Source organism: Myxocyprinus asiaticus, chromosome 32 (assembly GCF_019703515.2).
Source record: "Myxocyprinus asiaticus isolate MX2 ecotype Aquarium Trade chromosome 32, UBuf_Myxa_2, whole genome shotgun sequence".
Taxonomy (NCBI): domain Eukaryota; kingdom Metazoa; phylum Chordata; class Actinopteri; order Cypriniformes; family Catostomidae; genus Myxocyprinus; species Myxocyprinus asiaticus.
In genome coordinates, this window is record NC_059375.1 from 43,847,332 (window position 1) to 43,868,010 (window position 20,679).

Sequence of the window (20,679 nt, forward strand, 5' to 3'; positions counted from 1 at the left end):
CTCACTCACTTTTTTCTCTCTCACTGGACACACATACAGTATACAAATACACACACACACACACACACACACACAGACACACACACACACACACACACACACACACACAAACACACATATACACACACACACACACACACATACACATACATAGTCACACACAAACACACACACATACACATATATAGTCACACACATACAGTCACACACACACACACACAGACTCACATATACACACACACACACACACACACACAGACACACATATATACACATACATAGTCACACACAAACACACACATACACATATATAGTCACACACACACATACAGTCAAACGCACACACATATGTTGATGCAGCTATCATTATGAGGACTCTCCATAGACATAATGATTTTTATACTGTACAAACTATAGATTCTATCCCCTAACCCTAACCCTACCCCTAACCCTCACAAAACACTTTCTGCATTTTTACATTTTCAATAAAACATCATATCAAATCAAATCAAATCACTTTTATTGTGCCATTTAGTATGTTATTTCCCTTGTGAGGACCACCCAAAAGATCCTCACAACCAGAAATGTCCTCACAGAACAGGTTGATTCTCAATACTTGGTCCTCACAAGTATAGCAAACCTGCACACACACACACACACTCACACACACACACACACACACACACACACACACACACACACACACACACATTCATATTCACACACACACACACACATCCACACACATACAAAGTCTCTCTCTCACACACACACACACACACACACACACATATACAGTCACACACATAGTCACACACACACACACGTACAGTCAGTCACACACACACAGTCACACACACATACAGTCACAGACAACCACAGTCACACACACACACACACACACACACACACACACACACACACATACAGTCACACACATACACACACATACACACACAAACACACTCACACATATTCCTGTACAAATCAGACATGACAGATGTAACAAACATATCAAATAAACTAAATGAAAGGTGCTACTGTCTAAAGGGGGTGTGACGAGGTCAAAAGTTCATGCATACATTAATCTAAATAGGGCTTGAAAGAGGAAATTGTTCATATTTTTACTCTGCAGTCATCTGATGCAGAAGCAGCTTACAGTATACTCACATCAACATTCAACAGTTCATGAGAGTAAATAGATTTATCTTAAAAACATAGTAAAGAAGTATTAATGATGTATACTTGAGTTGTACAGTTGTTTTCATGAAGTTTAGTTGAAAAAGAATACGTTACTTTCAGAACTTTTGACCACCAAGTTGTATTGAGCAGTTATGAGTAATAGTACAAATAATTCTCACATTAGATGTTCATATAAATTGTATATTATGTTATATGTACATCAAATTTCACAGAAATGTTGATAAAAAAGATGTCTTCACATGTATCACACTGGTTTTGCTGGAGTTAATGTATATTTTGAAATATCAAAGAATTTCTACATTTTATTATTTCTAAAAAAAAAAAACTGCCATATTAATTAATAACATTTATATTTGTCAGTTAACATGCCAAAAATAGCAATCTTTTTACATGAATGAACAGTTAAGAATCTATTAATGACTTACAATATAGTTTTAGATGAAAAACATCAGGTTATGAATGATTTATAAGCTTGAATTCCACCGGGTCAAAATTGACCCGCAAATGCAAAAGATGAATGCAGATTCTGAACGCAACAGGAGGATTAAAGCAAAGGTTTGACGTGTCACTGGGAGAACTAGTTTCTGACATGTAAACTGCAGTTAATATTTGCTCTCTATGGGTGTTGTACAGCCTTTTTAAGTCATAGCTGTTGCTACATTGTGTATTGTAGTATTGTCACCACTTAAACACTGGATTGACCAATCAGCATCCAAGAACGGATCTGGTTTATAAGAGACTGTTTTTTTTGCCTCCAGGACCGTGATGAAAACAGGTCAGGACTCTGTCAAAGCGGCTCTGCGGGCGTTTTTTGATAATGCAGCAGAAGATCTGGAGAAGACGATGGAGAACCTGCGACAGGGTCAGTTCACGCACACGCGGACGCAACCGAAAGGCGTCACACAGATCATAAACTACACGACCGTCGCACTGCTGCCCGTTCTCTCCTCGCTGTTTGAACACATCGGACAAAACCTGTTTGGAGAAGACCTGATTTGTGAGTGAATTTCCTTTCGGCGTTGCGTTGTGTTCTCGGAGATTATGATTCAGTTTTTATACATTTATATTGTCTTTGCAGTGGATGACGTCCAGGTGTCCTGTTATCGGATTTTAAACAGTTTGTACTCACTTGGAACCAGTAAAAGTATTTATGTCGAGAGGTAAATCACAGCTTTTACACTGTCTGCCTGATTCTGCATCATTACATGTTTTTAATGTAACGTGTCATGTCTGTAAGGTCATGTGTGTTATGAAGCATGTATGAGCTGGTGTTGTGTGCAGGCAAAGACCCGCTCTGGGTGAGTGTCTGGCCGCGTTCTCGGGTGCATTTCCTGTGGCTTTCCTGGAGCCCAGTCTGAATAAACACAACACTTACTCTATATACAACTGCAAAAGCTCCAGAGAGAGAGCAGGTACATCATTCACACCTGTACAGGTGCATGCCTAGATCATATTTCACCCCAGAGAAGCAAAATAACATACTACAAATACTGATGTTTAAATGCTTTCATGTTTTAATGAGAATGTTTTGGGGGGAATGTGTATATAAACATAAATGTCCTAAAATAGCCTTCCTTTTTATTTAATGCAAAAATGTAATTTATGTTGTTCTTGTGATTTTGGGATGAACAAGTTCTTGACAGGTTTCTTGAGATTCACCTATACATGAACTTACACTCAGTTTATGCAGTGTGCTTTTTAAATTGTTATTTCTACAACATGAATATTTGGTATTTATAAAATATTTCGGTTCCACATGCAATATTAAAGAAATTTTCGAGTTTCGATACAAGTCAAGCTTAATCAACATCATTTGTGGCATAATGGTGATTACAACACAAGAAATAATTTGGACTTTTTTAGGTATAAAAAAAGAAATCACGGTTACAGTAAGCTGTTTACAATGGAAGTGAATGGGGCCAGTACATAAACATTAAAATACACACTGTTACAAAATTATAGCCACAAGACGTAAAGATTATACATGATATAACATGATTTTAGTGGGATAAAATCACATACTAACCTTTTCTGTGAATCCAATACCCAAATTACAGGATTTTGTTGTCATGGCAACAGAGTTGTAATATTGGATAACATTACACAGATGCAGTTAGTTAGTGATTTTATCACACTAAAATCATGTTAACACACATATTGTTTATGTCTTGTGCCTATACTTTTGAAACAGTGAGTATTTGAACATTTACAGATTGACCCCATTGACTTCCATTGGTAGTGAGTTGCTGGACCACAGATTTTTATTTATCAAGAAAAGGACAGACGAGTTGAAATACTTTTTGTGATAATCAACATTATGCTGCAAATGCTGTCGAGTGAACCCAGATTCTTAAACTCTATGGACCCGCCGGCGGGTCCAAAGGGGGGCGCTATATTGTGGAAAAAAATGTACACTTAAAACGTTAAAGTCCCATTATACAAAAGTCAGGCATATGAGGTATCATTTGAAAGCTTAGAATCTGAACTTTTCAGAGATAACCATCACTTCTGCATTTATGTTACTTAAAATAACAAAATAAGGCTTCAAAACCTTTGCATTGAAAATTAGCGCCCCCTAGAGGTAATGGAGTAGAAATATTTATATAAAATAAAAGTCCTTCACATAGCACCTAAATGCACAAGTCATATATCAAATGAAAGATCTCATTCTCAGGAATGTGACTGTATAGATTATTTTGTTGCACTAATACCACAGTTCGAAAGATTTTCAAAAGAATCACAAAGTGAAAAATAATTTATGTAAGACATCAAATAAAAACGTCTCTTTATGCTCCCATAACTGCTGCTATTAGCTCTAAATAGCCAAAAAATTTATTCTGCTTTTACCTAAGGCAGTTTTCTAAAGAATGAGCCATTGTTTACTTGTCTGTGAGCTTGCTTTTGTGAATAATCCAATGTTATATCTTAGATGTCCAGAACAAAATATGCCATCCAGAAGGAAAAGCATGCAAAACAAATCATCAGAAACTATGTTTTCGACTATTGTATAAAATGATATATATCATCACAAAGGGGAGGATCTCAGCTTTCTAATGACACCTAGATTGATCTTCTAGTCCACTCAGAGGCCGAGATATTCAATGAAATAATGAGAGTGGTGCTTGAACTGTAAAAAAAGTTGATACGGACTTGATACGGACAATAAAATGAGCATCACGTCACTTATCCATTTCTACAAAATATATCTGAATGTATTTTGGTGCCACGTGCAATATTAATACATTTTTCTTTCTGGTAGTGCTAGGTCTACCTACTCAGGTGGAGGAGGTGTGTGCACTGGTGCCATCTCTGGAGCGGGCTCTCGAGGAGATCATGGAGCTGGCGGAGTCTGGCATGCGTTACACACAGATGCCTCACGTGATGGAGGTCCTGCTGCCGATGCTCTGCAGTTACATGTCGCACTGGTGGGAACACGGACCTGAGAGCAACCCGGAGCGATCGGAGAGCTGCTGCACATCTCTGACCTCTGACCACATGAACACACTGCTGGGAAACATCCTCAAAATAATTTACAACAACCTGGGCATCGATGAAGGAGCCTGGATGAAGAGACTCGCAGGTACAACACCAAACACCCATAAAGTCAACATGAAATCAAAACGAACCCTATTTAATTTATTAATACAAGTTGCTTGTCTTGTTATAAATGATTCAGAAATACACATTATTTAGAAGAAAAATATCTGACATTCTCATTGTAGAGAACATTTGGTAGGAGAAAAATTTGGATATGGCATGAGTGCAAGATGATTTCATTAATATTTATGGTCCATTTTCCTGTACATTTTAAATGTGTATTCTGTTAATCTATGTAATTTGCAAAGTTAATTTTATTTTGTCAACAAACAATAGCTGGCCACAAAGATAACTGACACAAAATAGCAATTTTCATTTCACAGGGTCTTCAAAGTTTTTATTGTCTTGAATCATGGGGCAAGTTAATGGAAAGTTAATGGCCAAATTAAAAGTGCATAAAAACTGAGATATTTGTGATGTTGCTTCATTTTTTTATTTTCTAGTTTAAAACACATGTATCAAGTTAGTAGAAATGTAATCTGTATCAATGTTAGTTTCATAAATTAGTAAAAAACATTGTTTTCTACAACACAAAAAAAACACACGGAAAAAAATAGGAGGTTTAAAGGCTTTTTGAAAATGTCAAATGGTGTTACCATCAAGTAAAATGTGTTAAAATACTTTCCTTGCACCTGGTTCACAACTTAACAATTAATTAAAAAGGTGGCATACCCAAAATTAAAGGCTTATAACTCGACAAAAACAAAACAAATAAAAAAACAAGGAGGGTCAAGTGTTTGGTATCATTGTAAAGAAATCTTTTCACATTTTTTAATGATATAGATTATAATACATTCTGACACTCTTAGCCTATGATTTGTTCAAATCATGTCAACTGTAGCTGAGAAATTTTTTCTGTTGATACGACAAAGCAATCAAAAGTTATAACATTACAAATATAATTTATCATAGTGTCCAAAACCCTCTCCAAACAAATAAAACATAATAATTGTACATAAGAACTAATTACACATGCAAACACAACAATGACTAAAGGTTTGCATAGCATGCAGACATGATTTTAGTAATGAGATTTCACAGAATGAGTTTCATTCTGTGTCATTTGAGTCATCACTGAGTCTGTGTCATGTATTTGGCGCCATCTGCTGGTGGCTATATGTAACATTGTGCTTCATGTGGATTATCTAATGATCTGTGCATCTGATTACCTTGTGTGTGGACTCGTTTGAAAGATAATCACCTCCTTTAAGTAATGGTATGTGATATTTTATGTTCTGTTTATATTTCATGAAGTTATATGAGAAAATGCAGCATATAAGCGACACCAACATAATTGTCAAAGACATATGCTTAGTTGGTTGTATTCTACTCTTTGAGAGCTTTCCAACAACATATGACACATGGATATTTGATCAGTTTGATGATTTTACTGATTTCAATAATATGAAATATTTGTATAAATTATCAAAACGGAACACTTCTTATTTGTCTGAAAATTTTAAGGCACTTGTTCAGTTTTGGTCATAATGTCTACATGCACTGGAAAGTAGAGATTCTAATCTTTCTAACGATACCTATTTTGTGTTGGTCAAGACTGTAGTTATTAATAATTATCACGGACCCATCCAAGCTTAAAGAGTTACTCCATTTGACCTGAACAAAATGTGCGTTTTCATAAAAATATCAAAATATTTAACTTACACAGTCTTGAAAGTCTAAAAGGATCTTCTCTGTTTTATGATTTTTTTTTTTTTTTTTTTTTGTCACATCACATGACAATAATATGGCGACCTGCATGTTGGTTACACCGTCTGACTTTGTATTTGGTGGACAAAAGTTTTCAAATATGAATAATATTTTAAAACAAAAAATGTTTCACTGCTTATTTTTTAAGATATAAAAATAATAAAAGATTATCCCAAACTTCTTATGTCAACATTTCAACATTTCATTTTATATCACCAGCAAAATCATCACAAATATGCCATTAATATTTGATAAACAGTTGAGGCCAAAAGTTTACATACATATTGGTGGTGTTTTTTCTGGTTACATGATTTGATTGAACCCAAGCATTTGATTCAAGTTTAAGCAATTAAAAGGCAGTGCCATCAATAAAAACCATAAAAACTCAGTAAAAACGTAAATAAATCTGTCTCTTAGCTACTACAGTATTTTAAAATGACCTCTTTTGAAAATAATGTAGGTAACTACTGTACAAGGTAACATGAAATGTGCTGATTGTGAAAATTTAATTTGAATGTCTTTAGCTTACTGTAGTACGAATGTACGGTAAACTGTATCGCCCTACACATTAATTAATTAATTAGGCCAATCACAGATGTCACTTGTGTTTCAGTGTTTTCTCAACCCATCATCGGTAAAGCAAAGTCTCAGCTGCTGAAGACTCACTTCCTGCCTCTGATGGAGAAGCTGAAGAAGAAAGCAGCGACGGTTCTTCAGGATGAGGAGCACATGAAGGCTGAGGGTCGAGGAGAGATGTCTGAATCAGAACTTCTCATCCTGGACGAGTTCACCATCCTCGTGAGAGATCTGTACGCGTTCTACCCACTGCTCATTCGATTCGTCGATTACAACAGGTACGAGAGACATGCAAGCTCAGGTGAGCTGTGATTGGCTGTTATTGTCACACATCGGTGAACGCTGGCTGTGAGTTTGGTCTGTTTGTGTTTCAGGGCAATATGGTTGAAAGAACCGAATCAAGAGGCTGAGGAATTATTTCGTATGGTGGCAGAAGTCTTTATATTCTGGGCCAAATCACACGTAAGACACACAGATCAAATATGAGTTTAATATGATAATTAACCTGTTTCATATTTATTTATTTTAGACAAAAATGTGTCAGCTTCATATTAAATATGCTAATCTATTAGGTGGAATCTATTTGTTTTTTTTTTTGTTTTTTTTACATATGTGGCAGTTGTAGTTAAAGTTTCTAAATATGTTTAATTTAGGCTAAATAAATATTTGTTTAAATATTTTTTTATCAATAAATTCAGCAAGACTAGTTATAATATTCTGACTATAATGATAATGATGTTAATATAATATTCCCGTTAGTAGAACACTTTTCTGAGTTTGTACTGTGCTAGTGAAAATGTTTGTTTCTTACGCAATAACACATATTGTGCTCTTAATGATTTAAGTAATCTTTAGGAATATCTGGAGGCAAACAAGGACAGTTTATTTCCTAATATCAAACATCATTCAAACAGAACATATACTGTATTAGACAGGATGAAAACTTTGATTTGTCGATAAGTCTTGGAGGTCCAGACTTTGGCTACTTGGACAATTTCCAGTCTGGTTTTCGACTGCATCACAGCACAGAGACGGCACTTATAAAGATACTTCGGCTAATTACTGATTCAGGCTAAACATCAGTGCTGGTATTATTAGATCTCAGTGCTCTGTTTGACACTGTTAACCACAACATTCTCATAGACAGATTGGAAAACTGGGTAGGGCTCTCTGGGACGGTCCTCAGCTGGTTCAGTTCTTATCTCGTAGGGAGGGGTTACTATGTGAACATAGGCAACTATGAATCTGAGTGGACATTCATGATGTGTGGAGTCCCACAAAGCTTAATTCTTGCACCACTCTTGTTCAACCTGTATATGCTCCCACTAGCCCAAATTATGAAAAAGAATCAAATTGTGTACCATTGACCAATCACAATCAAGTATTCCAGAGAGACATGTAATAAGCACACTCAAACACTTAATTAAATAGGCTTTTTTGTCTGTTTCTCCACAGAACTTCAAGAGAGAGGAGCAGAACTTTGTAGTTCAGAATGAAATCAACAACATGTCCTTCCTCATCACTGACACCAAATCAAAAATGTCTAAGGTACAGGATCTCACCTCACACTTTCACGTGCGCAGTTTTGCATGAATGCCATTAGTTGCCTATGCCATGGTATTTTGAATACTGTTTACTGATCTGTAAATGCGTATGTGTGTGTCTCTCCACAGGGTGCAGTATCAGACCAGGAGAGGAAAAAGATGAAGAAACGCGGCGATCGATACTCACTTCAGACGTCACTGATCGTTGCCGCTCTCAAGAGGTTACTTCCTGTCGGGTTGAATATCTGTGCGCCGGGAGATCAGGAGCTGATCGCACTCGCCAAGAGCCGCTTCACACAGGTACAGCAGAGTTCAAGAACACAACTTTTAGTTTCATGTGTGGAAAGACATTTGTCTTGAAGCTGAGGTTGTTTTACTTCAACAGAAAGACACTGAAGATGAGGTGCGAGAGACCGTCAGGAATAACCTCCACCTGCAGGGGAAGGTCAGCTGTCACTCTGTTATTCTGTCTGTCTCTGATATCTAACTATCACACATTCATCTGTTCACTTTCATTTGAGTGTTTCGCATTTCTGACCACTGGAGAATAATATAACAGAACCAGTGATCAGAAATCATTTATGGGTCAATGACATGATGCTCATTTTACATTTTTGTCCAGATCCATTAAAGCAGTGGTTCTCAAATAGGCATGTAACGATACACAAATTTCACGATGCGATACAATATGATACACAGCACCCACAAACATTTTTCGCTTAAACTTATTCAAGGTTTCGACATAAATGTATTTGCATAGGTGATAATACAATGAGTGATAATTCAGTGGTTGATGATAATAGGGACAACGGCTTGATGATTAAACGTGAGTGAATGATTATCTAAAGGGAAAAACTTGAGGGTAATGGTTATACTTTAGATAGTTGATTATCATTATTTGATGATTATCAGAGGTAATGGTTATACGTTTGATTAATTGATAATCATTATTCAGTGATTTACCATTGTGGCAGACAAGCCTCTGGAATCTGGAACCGGATTGACACTCAAAAAGACTTAAATTACAACTTAAAACACTGAACACATAATAACACGATGACACACACAGCTCTGTGTGTGTGTCTCTCTCTCCAGTGCTCCCGACTCCTCATCTTATCTCTCTCCCGCTGATTGGGCCGCTCAGCACCAGGTGTGCACACTCACAGCCCGGCCACGCACGCCCTCCTCCTCGTTATATCCCCACCGCCCGATTCAGGCCGGGGAAAGCTCCGGAATGACTTACTCCCCTCCTCTCTTCCTTCCTGGATGGGAGGAGTTGCCCCTTTGGCCATGTCGCCAGCTAGTTTTCCCCACCTCCTGGGTACCTGGGTAGGACGAGGGGAGGGGAGAGGAAAAGGGGGTGGGAGAGACAGAGAGAGAGAGAGGGAGAGAAAAAAAAAACTCCAGTTCCCAACCACGCCGCCATTTGGTCCTCAGCCAGCTGGGTAGCAGTCCTCCGCGACGCTGGACGATGGTACTGGACCTCACCTCCTAGCGGACGGCAGCTAGCTCCTCCGCCTCCCAGCAGACATCAGCAACTGCTCCACCTCCTGGCGGACGGCGGCAAGCTCCCCCGCCTCCTGGTGGATGGTAGCGGCTCCTTTGCCCTCTAGCGACCGGCAGCAGCTACTCCACTTCCTGGCGAACGGCAGCAAGCTCCCCCGCCCCCTGGTGGACGACAGTGGCTCCTTCGTCTCTTGGCAGATGGCAGTGGGCTCCTCCGCCTTCGGGCGAACTGCTCCAGTACCACCGCATCAAACATCCTCGCTGTCGCGAACCTCTGTCAACGGCGAGGGCTATCTGACGGCGCGTATTCCTTCAGTACCGGGTTTCGGCACCAGTGTGATAGACAGGTTGACCTCATTCATCACTCACCTTCCCGGCCTCGCTCTGCCCAGACACCGCTTGGCCCCGCCCTGCTAGCCACAACCTTTATCAATTATTGTATAACCATTAACCACATTTGTCGCATTTCGAATGCCATAGAGGCTGTGTCATATTGTGAATATAGTATATTCTATATTAACAATGTAGCACAGCCTCTCATGTCTTATTGCTTATTATGCATAGTCAATCGCGTTTACAGCGCAAAAGAAACACCGAAATGATATGACTGGATTTTTTTCCAATTTGTCCGGCAAACTTTATCATTCCCGAACATGTTGGCACGCACCAATTTTTTTTTAGCTAAAACTCTGAAAAGTACATAATCCAGTGTTATTTAGCGGTTTGAGCAAAAACCATTTTTTTGCCCTCTTCCCCCAGTTTCACTTTGCATATTTACTGGCAGTCATACTGGCTTGTCTAAAGTGTTGTGCTCATACCTGTTTACATTTCGACGTCAAAAGCAGAGAATAATAAGTCTCATGTCAGTGCCGCCTCTCCGGGGAGGAGACTTTTTCACAGCTCTCAGTGTTACATTCCTTGGTTTTATTCACACTTCTGAATTTATTTATGTATCGTGCTATACATATTATATCGAATCGACAGCGTCGTATCATACAGTACAATACCATTCAATATTTTTTTACACTCCTATTCTCAAAGTGTAAAAGACTGCCCTAGTTCTCAAAACTCGTTCACATTCACTCATTCATTTTCCAATGAAGTTTTATAGTGAAGCTGTTCACTGCAGACTTTAAGACATTACCGTATGATTATCTTGAAATATGCTTTGAAATTAGGTGTATTCTAAAACATGGGCGCCTGCAGGATTTCATTTGAAGGTACGCACAGAAATGTGCCCAATACAACCTTATATTTAGTGGGGTTTGGGGACATGCTCCCCCTGGAGAATTGTTTTGCAAAAACACCAAAGCGTTCAATTCTGGTGACTTTGAGAGAATTTTTGTTTTCTCGAATATGAGTTGCGTTCATGTAACTATTGGCTAAAAGTATTTCTTCCATTAACTGTTCAGAACAAACACGTTCTCGTGCTAAAAAAAGCAAAATGCACCACAACGATTAGAACAGAATGCAGGTGTCTCAAGACTTGTTTTTAACTTGACACAATGTCTAAAAATGCAGCGCTCCCATGAGAGATGCTAAAAACAGTGAAACGTGATGTAGTTGTCAAAAGACATTAAATCTAGTGAATGTTTACATGGAAAATGATTGAAAAACAACGCGAGGGGACGCAAAAACACGTTTGGTATGAATAGCCCCTTGTTCACATGACACAGCACTCGCTGACGTTACCTCTCAAAAAGACGTTTGTTTCAGTTGATTGTTGGTACATTTCCACTGTATCTAGCGCTGTTTGTTCTCTATGTTCTTAAATATCCCGATACTGATTTACTGTGTGAGAAACCACTCCAAATGATTCAGTGAGAGAGCGGACCGAACGAAATGTACTGAATCATGAATCGATTCAGACAGTTTTGCCAGCTAATTCACTGAAAATAACTGACTCAAAAGAATGATTCATTCGCAAATTGGGCGTCACTAGTTCTTCTAAACAGCCAACAGAAATACGGGACACATTTCATGATTGACGAGTAAATATTTCTCAGGTGAGTCGGCGCGCTCATGGTACGCACAGTGCGTTCAGCCGTACTATACAAATAAAAGTGATTTGACTATTCAATTCATTTGTCAAAAATGAATGAAACCAACATGAATACAAATATTTTATTTCTAAGAAGTTGTATTTTTACCTGGATTTTATCAACATTTCTTCCTTTTATCATCTCAGTTATCATTGAGCGCATTTACGTGTACACCAATATGCTGATTACTCCCAAAAATCAGCTTATTTAAAAAATCCGACAAAGCAAGAAATACGTGTTTACATGACATTTTAAATAATCACGTTATTCTCTACTTTTGACATCAAGCCATAAAGAGGCATGCACACAACACGTGCGCACATTGGATAAGTAAGGAATAATTGACGACGGACCGTTGAATTATTGAAAATTATACCACAGGTCTGCTGAATGCTTGATTCTTATTGGTTGATGGACGTTCTAAGGTGTGCAATTATTTTCCAGTAGGCGCACAACTATGAAGTAGTTCCAGTTCTTGACCGCATAACGGTTCCATGTCACTTCGCCAAATGATTTCAGTTATTTCAAAGAGCCGTACAGGCTACCATAACATAATAACCATATAAAACAAAACATTGGTTAAGTAAATCGGATAAGAACGACAATGTCTATAATATCCTAAATTTATATCAATTTCGATTGAAAAGTGTCTTTGGGATCCTTCTCTTTCTATTTCTCTCTCTCTTTCTCTCTCTCTCTCTCTCTCTCTTTCTCTTTCTCTCTCTCTCTGTTTCGCTCTCATCTCACCCAACAACACACACACACCGTACATGCTACCACAGCAAAGTAACCATATAAACAAAGACATTGGTTAAAGTAAATTGGTTAATAACATTAAACAATGAATATAATATCCTAATTTTCAGTTGAAATGTGCCCTCGCGCTACCTCGTCTCCCCCACGCATGCACACACACACTCACACATAGAGACTCGAGTCTCGACCAACAAATAGAGCCCCCCCCCCACCCCTGCGACTTGATCAATACAAAAGTTTCTATTATCCAAAATCACTTTTAATATGTGAAACTTTTTATGTTTCAATGTATTTTGCCCTCATCAGCCTCGCATAGCTATAGTGAAAAGCAACGTCGTGCTCCCACAGACTCTCTCGGGAGCAAAGTCAGCGCACCCCCGTGACTCACTGGGATGTAAACTGTTGTTTGGCAATGGAAAAGCTGTACAAGAATGGTGACTCACTGCTGCTGAGAAGGAAACTTAAACTTACATCTTGGCAATTTGAAGTGATGTTATTACTGATGAGAGCCACTTTAAATACAGGTAATAATTCCACAAATAATTTCTCTCAGTTCCTTTCTTTTCTCGCTCACACACACGCACACACACACACACAGTACCTTGTTATTCCAATGCCGAAAGCAGCACGTCCTCCGTTGCTAGTTCTAAAGTGATGTTTTCGAACTAGCAACGAAGGCTTGAGTATCAAAAGTATGTATCAAAGCTAGATACAATTTATCAATAGAACAGCTTCTATATTATCGAAAATATCTGTGGTAAACATCCTCACGCTCCCCCTCTCTTAAGCTCTCACACATGTGGACACAGATACATTATACGCATTACGCACACACTTACGAGCGAAAAACAGAGCCGTCATGTCAGTTGAAAACAGTTGTTAAGGTTTACATCAGAGAAGCTATATTTGTAAATGGCAGCACTCGCTGCTGCTAAGGAGTGCTTAAACTTACATTTTGGCGATTTTGAAGCGATGTTACTTCTGACGAGAAGGTAATACCACAGGCGATCTCTCTGAGTTTCTGTCTTTCGATCCCTCAAATACAAACTCACACACAAACTCACACACACACACACGCAAACTCACTACCTTATCACTCCAGTAAGTGCTCCAGTAAAGCAGCGCAAACCTCGTAGTCCTCCGTTGCTAGTTCTAAAGTGATGTTTTCGAACTAGCAACGAAGGCTCAGACTCGCTGTGTCTTGTTTCGAAGGCTGCATCCTCCAGAGGTCGCATTTGTCGGCTGCATACGTCATCGAGGCTGTCTCATTTCAGAAAAGCGAGTAGAACACTTTGAATGCAGCCTTCGAATGCAACCTTTTTTCACGGGAATTCGGAGGATGCATGAGGTGTATCCTTCATGGGCACTCACAACCCACAGTTCTTTGCTTCAGCAGAAATGAGCATCATTTGTTTAAAAAAAATGAGGCCAATTTGCCTGAAAGTATGATGTTCAAATGCAAGTAATGTTAATTCCCAAGTTTAAGTACCTCAGAAGATGGGTGCAGAGTATATAATATGTATAATTATAGTAATATATACTAAAATTTCACCTGTAAAATCTATTTTCATTTCTCCTTACATCATTATAACTCTCCTAAAATGTACCTCATACATTCCCTTCCAACGGGACTTTGTTCCCGTCTCACTCAAAGCACTCATGCTTATTAAAGAGTGGCATGCTGTCGCAGCAACTATGATAAGTTCTGTTTCCATTTGTCCTGCGAAAGCCGTCTCATTGAAACGAGGCTTGTTTAAAGGAGGACGCTCGGTATACCGCTGCCTTCAAAGGACGCGTCCTAGCTAGCACGCAGCCTTCAAAATGAGACACAGCAACTGAATCCGTGGCGAAAGAAAGTAGTTCCTCTCATAAGAGCATTTTAGGGACAAAAACACTGCGCATTGTGACTCCATTACCACCTCGGGTGTGCATTATTTTTCAATAATTCAACGGTCCGTCATTAATTATTCCGCTTATACCATGGCTACCACACCTTAAGACATTGTTCAGGGTTTTATCTCAAGATATTTTCTGGTTTTCATTTCTTTTGAGAGGAATTACTTTCAACATGGATTCAGCATCTTGCTTTAATACAGTCTGAGCCTTTGTTGCTAGTTCGAAAACGTCACTTTAGAACTAGTAACGGAGGATTGTGAGGCTTGCACTGCTTTACTGGAGATTTTACTGGAGTGATAAGGTAGTGCGTTTGTGTGTGTGTGTGTGTGTGAGTTTGTGTGTGAGTTTGTATTTGAGGGTTCAAAAGATAGAAACTCAGAAACTGAGAGAGATCGCTTCTGAGATAAATTTTTGTTGCAGCTCTCATCAGAAGTAACATCGCTTCAAAATTGCCTAGATGTAAGTTTAAGCACTCTCAGCAGCAGTGAGTGTCGCCAGTTTTGTATATAGCTTCTCCTATATAAACCTTAACAACTGTTTTCAACCCCACTGAGATGCAGGTGTGCACTGATATGACGGCTCTGTATTTGCTCGCGAGTAAGTGTGTGTGTAATGCATATAATGTATGTGTGTCCACGTGTGTGAGAGCTTAAGAGAGGGGGAGCGGGAGCTCAAGGGTGTTTATCACAGATATTTTAGATAATATAGAAGCTGTTGTACTGATCAAGTGTATCTAGCTTTGATACAGCTCAAGCCTTCATTGCTAGTTCAAAAACGTCACTTTAGAAATAGCAATGGAGGATGCGCTGCTTTTCGGCATTGGAGTAACAAGGTAATGTGTGTATTTATTTCCGAAATTGAAATAAATATAGGATATTTTAGACATTGTTTTACTTTAACCAATGTCTTTGTTTTAATTGGTTATTTTGTTGTGGTAGCCTTTAGGGCTCTTTGAAATAACTGAAATAATTTGGCAAAGTGATATGGAACCGTTATGCGGTCAAGAACTGGAACTACTTCATAGCCGTGCGTTTACTTGAAAAATAATTGCACACCTTAAAACGTCCGTGAACCAATCAGAATCAAGCAACAGAGCCGTTGTGTAAGCTTGTTTAATGCGTTTACATGAGCACACATGTTGTCGGCATATTAAGCAAAATCGGTGTAAGAATGTGCATGTAAACGCGCTCATTATTTGTCATTGACCCTGCTGCATGTGTGTTAATTTCATCTTCATTTCATCCCTGCATGTTTCCGTTTGCATGCCTGCATGTGTCGCTGTCAGTACTGCACTTTACACTTCAAAAAGCTGGTGAAGAGAGTCATTATCATATTGAAGTGGGTGAAGAGTCGTCAGTGTAAACCCGCCACAGCAGAAATCCCCCTTCACAAACAGCTGCTGCTGCGCAAGCGCTCCGCAACCCTGGACGTGACCCAGCAACCCCCACGCACGCCCCCATCTCAGCTGAAGAAGGCATCGTCTGTGGATTTTGCGTGTAAAAATGTGAAAGGCACTGTGAAGCAGGCAGAAAAGCCACAGGCGTGTAAACACAGAGACGGGCACAATATGTTTGGGTGCAATAAACTGGTGGGTAACAAAACTACTGCAGAAATACTGAAACTACTTGCACTTGATTTAAGTAAGTGTAAAGATGCTTTTATTTACAGTAACTCATAGGCCACATGAACATTACAAAGTTTTTCGGAGTGACAACTGCTTTTCAATGCAGAGTGAATCTGAATTATCATTGTGTGCATGTGTACAGAATGCATCAGTCAAATCCCAAGCCACATCCAATGAGATTTTAGGCTGAAATTGGACATCTATATCTCTAGAACACAAAGTCCAATCTGCATGAAACTTGGTACAAATTCACAACAAGCCGTTGTGAGGATGTACACCAAATTTGGTCTAATTTCTCCTATAGGGGGCACTATAACTGAAAATAAAATGCTTTTATCTGCAATCGTTTGAGCGAGATGAAATTCATTGACTTTAAATTACAGCTGTATTCTGTTCTGCCAAATCTGGAAACTTTGGTCATTTCTTTATCTCTTTTTTAATGTGCTTGGACACTGATACTTGCTGCTTGAGTTTCCTAACGTTATCCTTTTCCAAAGTATGTGGTAATGGGGAGTGTTTTCATCATTTTTGATGGAGTAAAAAGCACCGTTCCAGTGTGGATGTGAGGCAGAAATGTTGCTAAATAATTAGTTTCTATATGAAAATGTATTAGTGTGGACACCAGGTTTGCCCCAGAAATAACCATAGCAGCATATTGATGTCTCGCAGATATAAAAACGAGAAACATGGATGCCACCAGTTTAAGCTGTTTGGTTTGCGCTATTTTTAACAAAAGATCTATTGTGACAAAAACGTTGAAGCATTTATCATTGCATACTGCACACTGTTTCACATACTATTTTTTTTTAAAAATAGTATACATCATACAGTACAGTATATACTGTGCAGTATGTAGTGAGCTGTGCGCAAGGATTCAATAACAAACAGCCTGACGAAATGTCTTGTCGTGAATCACTTTTCATGGCTGGTTAGCACAAAACTCAGATTAACAGTTTGGGTGTAAGTGCCCTCGCTCCAGGGGTCAAAAGTGATCAAATAGCCCAGATTTGAACCTGCAACCTTTGTATGAGCTGCTCACAACAATCAGATATTTAAACTTATGATTAATATTCTCAGTCATATTCTTTGATTATGTTGCATGTTTTCCACATCAAACATACATGCCAGAGCTTCCTCTTTGTTAGTGTTTAAATTGATCAGTGTTGTAAGTGGAGTGTGTGTGTGTGTGTGTGTTCAGTTGGAGGATCCTGCTATCCGCTGGCAGATGGCGCTCTATAAAGACATGCCCAACCGCACCGAAGACACCTCTGATCCTAATAAGACTGTCGAAAGAGTGCTGAACATCGCTCATGTGCTCTTCCACCTGGATCAGGTAAAAATGATGCTATTAATCTGTTTTCACTTTGTATCTATGCAACACTTCATTAGGTCTTTATATGCAGCAGCTTTAATCTCAGGATTGACTGAATAATTCAGTATTTTTTACTTTTTAATGGGTAATTTTCTACACTTTTCTTCAAAGTCTCTTGTGTTAAAAGATAAAACAATTTACCCCTTTATACGTCCCCACAGTTCGTGTGTTTGTAGATGTTGATGAGTGTGTGTTCAATCAGGTTGAACATCCTCAGAGGAGTAAAAAAGCCGTGTGGCACAAGCTTCTGTCCAAACAGAGGAAGAGAGCCGTGGTGGCCTGCTTCAGGATGGCACCTCTTTACAACCTGCCCAGGTCATCAACTGCTTCCGTTTGTAAACTCGCATTACTGCTACCTTGAATCTCTGATGTAATGACGAATCCTCGAAGATCTGAGATGTTCTGAATGTGTCGTTTTCAGGCATCGTGCAGTAAACCTGTTCCTGCAGGGTTATGAGAAGTCCTGGATCGAGACAGAGGAACATTATTTTGAAGACAAACTGATAGAGGATTTGGCTGTATGTATTTTTAATCTCATATGGTCTTATACAACAGTTAGACACAACACAAATCCTCTTGTTTGTTCAGTACCTGTATCTTTATAATAACATAAAGTCAATTGATATTCAGAGCACAGGAACCTGAGTAGATTTGGCAGGTAGTATTTTCAGAGTCCTGAGATAACACTGCCTTGCTATCCCATGGCATTTTACACGCTATTGTTTTTCTAACAAAAGTCTGCCTGTCTGCTTATTTAATGGTTTTGAGTGAAACTCAGGGACCATATAGGCTAAAATCTTGAGATTTTAAAGGCTAAAGTTCCTGGAGAGCTCCTTCTGAAATTTTTTGAGTTCTCTCGAATCTGTTGGCCACGTGGTTTTCAATATCCGTGAATAAAAATGTTTCATAATGTTGAATTTTCTGCATAAACCTACTTTTTTTTTTTTTAGCTCATTCTAGGCCGTTGGTCTAATTAAAATTTAATTTGGCATGTACCATTTACATAAGTCACTTCTGACAAGAAGTTCAAAGAATTGTCATTTATCAATTCGTTTGAGAGATACGCCAATGCATTTTTGGGGTGTAATTGGGCATCTGTATCTCTAGAACACAAAGTCCAATCTGCATGGAAATTGGTTTGCATTGACAAAAAGACATTCTGAGGAAGCACACCAAATTTTGCCAAATTCCATCCATAGGGGGCACTATAACCGAGAAATAAAATTGCCATTAACTCTGTAATCATTTGATTGAGAAAGTTGAAATTCACCTCTTTTAGATGACAACCATATTCTATTCAGCCAAATTTGAAAACTGTGGGCAATTTAAATTGCATTTTTAGTGTGCTTGAACCCTGATAATTGCTGCTTGCGTTTAGATTTCATATTGTTTTCTAAAATCAATGTTTTTAGGTGGTTGAGTGTAGATGAGGGTGGTGTTTGAGATGAGCTGTTTGGTGTTTTAGAAACCAGGTGGAGAAGAGCCGTCAGAGGAGGACGAGACCACCAAACGCATCGATCCGTTACACCAGCTCATACAACTGTTCAGCAGAACCGCACTGACAGAGAAATGGTGCGAGTTCTTGACAGTCTTTTATATCTTTAAATGAATAAACAGTAAGAATGACTTTGCTTTGTACTGTAGTGAACAAGTCCATCTCCCACATGTCTTGAACTGTTGCCATTGTTTGTGTTTTAGTAAACTAGAGGAAGATCATCTCTACATGGCCTACGCTGATATTATGGCCAAGGTGAGACTCGTTAAATTATCAGACAGGCCGATAATAATATGTTTTAAAAAAGATAATAATGCTTTTCATGACATAATATTTTCATTTGATATTGACTCGAGTTAATCGGGAAAAAAAGTAACCTGTCAAGAACATGTCCAGCTCATATTTCACCCTAAAAACACAAGAAAAAATAAGAAAAAGAGAGGAAAAATGAAGCCTGTTTTAGGACCATTAAGATTTTTGCATTTCACTTTTATGAAAATGAAGCCCAGTTCTCATCACTGTAATGCCAATAAATAATGATATGAATTACATTTTACAGTATTCATATGTCATGGTAGTATTTTATTTTTTACTGAATTTTAATAATGTTGACTTTAATTAAAAAAAAATAAAAAATAATAATTGTGACCTTATTGTGACCGAATTTTCCTGAAAATAAAATGTGTTTTAAAAATATAAAAAATAAGCTTTCTTATCTTTTAATACAAACTATAAAACGGAATACAATAGAATATGCAGTAAATGATAAAATTGAGTACATTGATTGTGGAGTAAAATATGACCTGGACATTTTGTGAGATTCTGCTTTCCAGCAATACAACATTAACAACTCAAATAATCTGATAAATATTGTATTGTTTTGCTAATCACCTGCAGAGTTGTCATGATGAAGAGGAAGAGGATGAGGAAGAGGTCAAGAGTTTTGAGGTAAGTGTGACTCTCTGTTTCCCCATCAAAGATACATAAAAAGTGGGATTGTCAAGCTGAGATTTCTTTATTTAATTGCTGATAAAAAGACTTTCCTGTGTGCTAAAATGTGAACCGATCACAGACTGCTACACTCACTTCATCAGTCTAATTAACACAACTCTTTGAAGATGCTTTTGATTTTTGGTTCTCTGCTGAAAATAACATCTTAAACCAGCTCAAGGTGGTTTGCCGGGACACCAGGCTGCTTTCCACTGGTCCGGCTGATCTGGTTTCAGAGTGGTTTTGGGCACTTGTCAACTGGCCAGTGTGCTGGAAAATCCATCTTAAGCTGGTAGCTGTGTTTTGGGACATGAAAGCTGGTTTCTAGCTGGTCCAAGCTGGTTATTAGCTGGTCTTTAGCTGGTCCAAGC

At 38.4% G+C, this 20,679-nt stretch overlaps 1 protein-coding gene across 1 annotated transcript in view; it reads left to right on the plus strand.

Moving 5' to 3' along the window:
- ryr2a (ryanodine receptor 2a (cardiac)) overlaps window positions 1-20,679 on the plus strand; it is a 207,180-nt gene that overhangs the window by 142,412 nt on the left and 44,089 nt on the right. Inside the window, exons 64-78 of the mRNA XM_051667848.1 lie at window positions 1,962-2,200; window positions 2,282-2,363; window positions 2,485-2,615; window positions 4,463-4,783; window positions 7,121-7,361; window positions 7,458-7,545; window positions 8,539-8,631; window positions 8,757-8,927; window positions 9,013-9,072; window positions 17,650-17,784; window positions 18,026-18,138; window positions 18,245-18,341; window positions 19,289-19,395; window positions 19,522-19,573; window positions 20,216-20,266. Coding sequence (XP_051523808.1) covers window positions 1,962-2,200; window positions 2,282-2,363; window positions 2,485-2,615; window positions 4,463-4,783; window positions 7,121-7,361; window positions 7,458-7,545; window positions 8,539-8,631; window positions 8,757-8,927; window positions 9,013-9,072; window positions 17,650-17,784; window positions 18,026-18,138; window positions 18,245-18,341; window positions 19,289-19,395; window positions 19,522-19,573; window positions 20,216-20,266 — 1,981 coding nt within the window. The remainder of the gene's footprint in view (window positions 1-1,961; window positions 2,201-2,281; window positions 2,364-2,484; window positions 2,616-4,462; window positions 4,784-7,120; window positions 7,362-7,457; window positions 7,546-8,538; window positions 8,632-8,756; window positions 8,928-9,012; window positions 9,073-17,649; window positions 17,785-18,025; window positions 18,139-18,244; window positions 18,342-19,288; window positions 19,396-19,521; window positions 19,574-20,215; window positions 20,267-20,679) is intronic.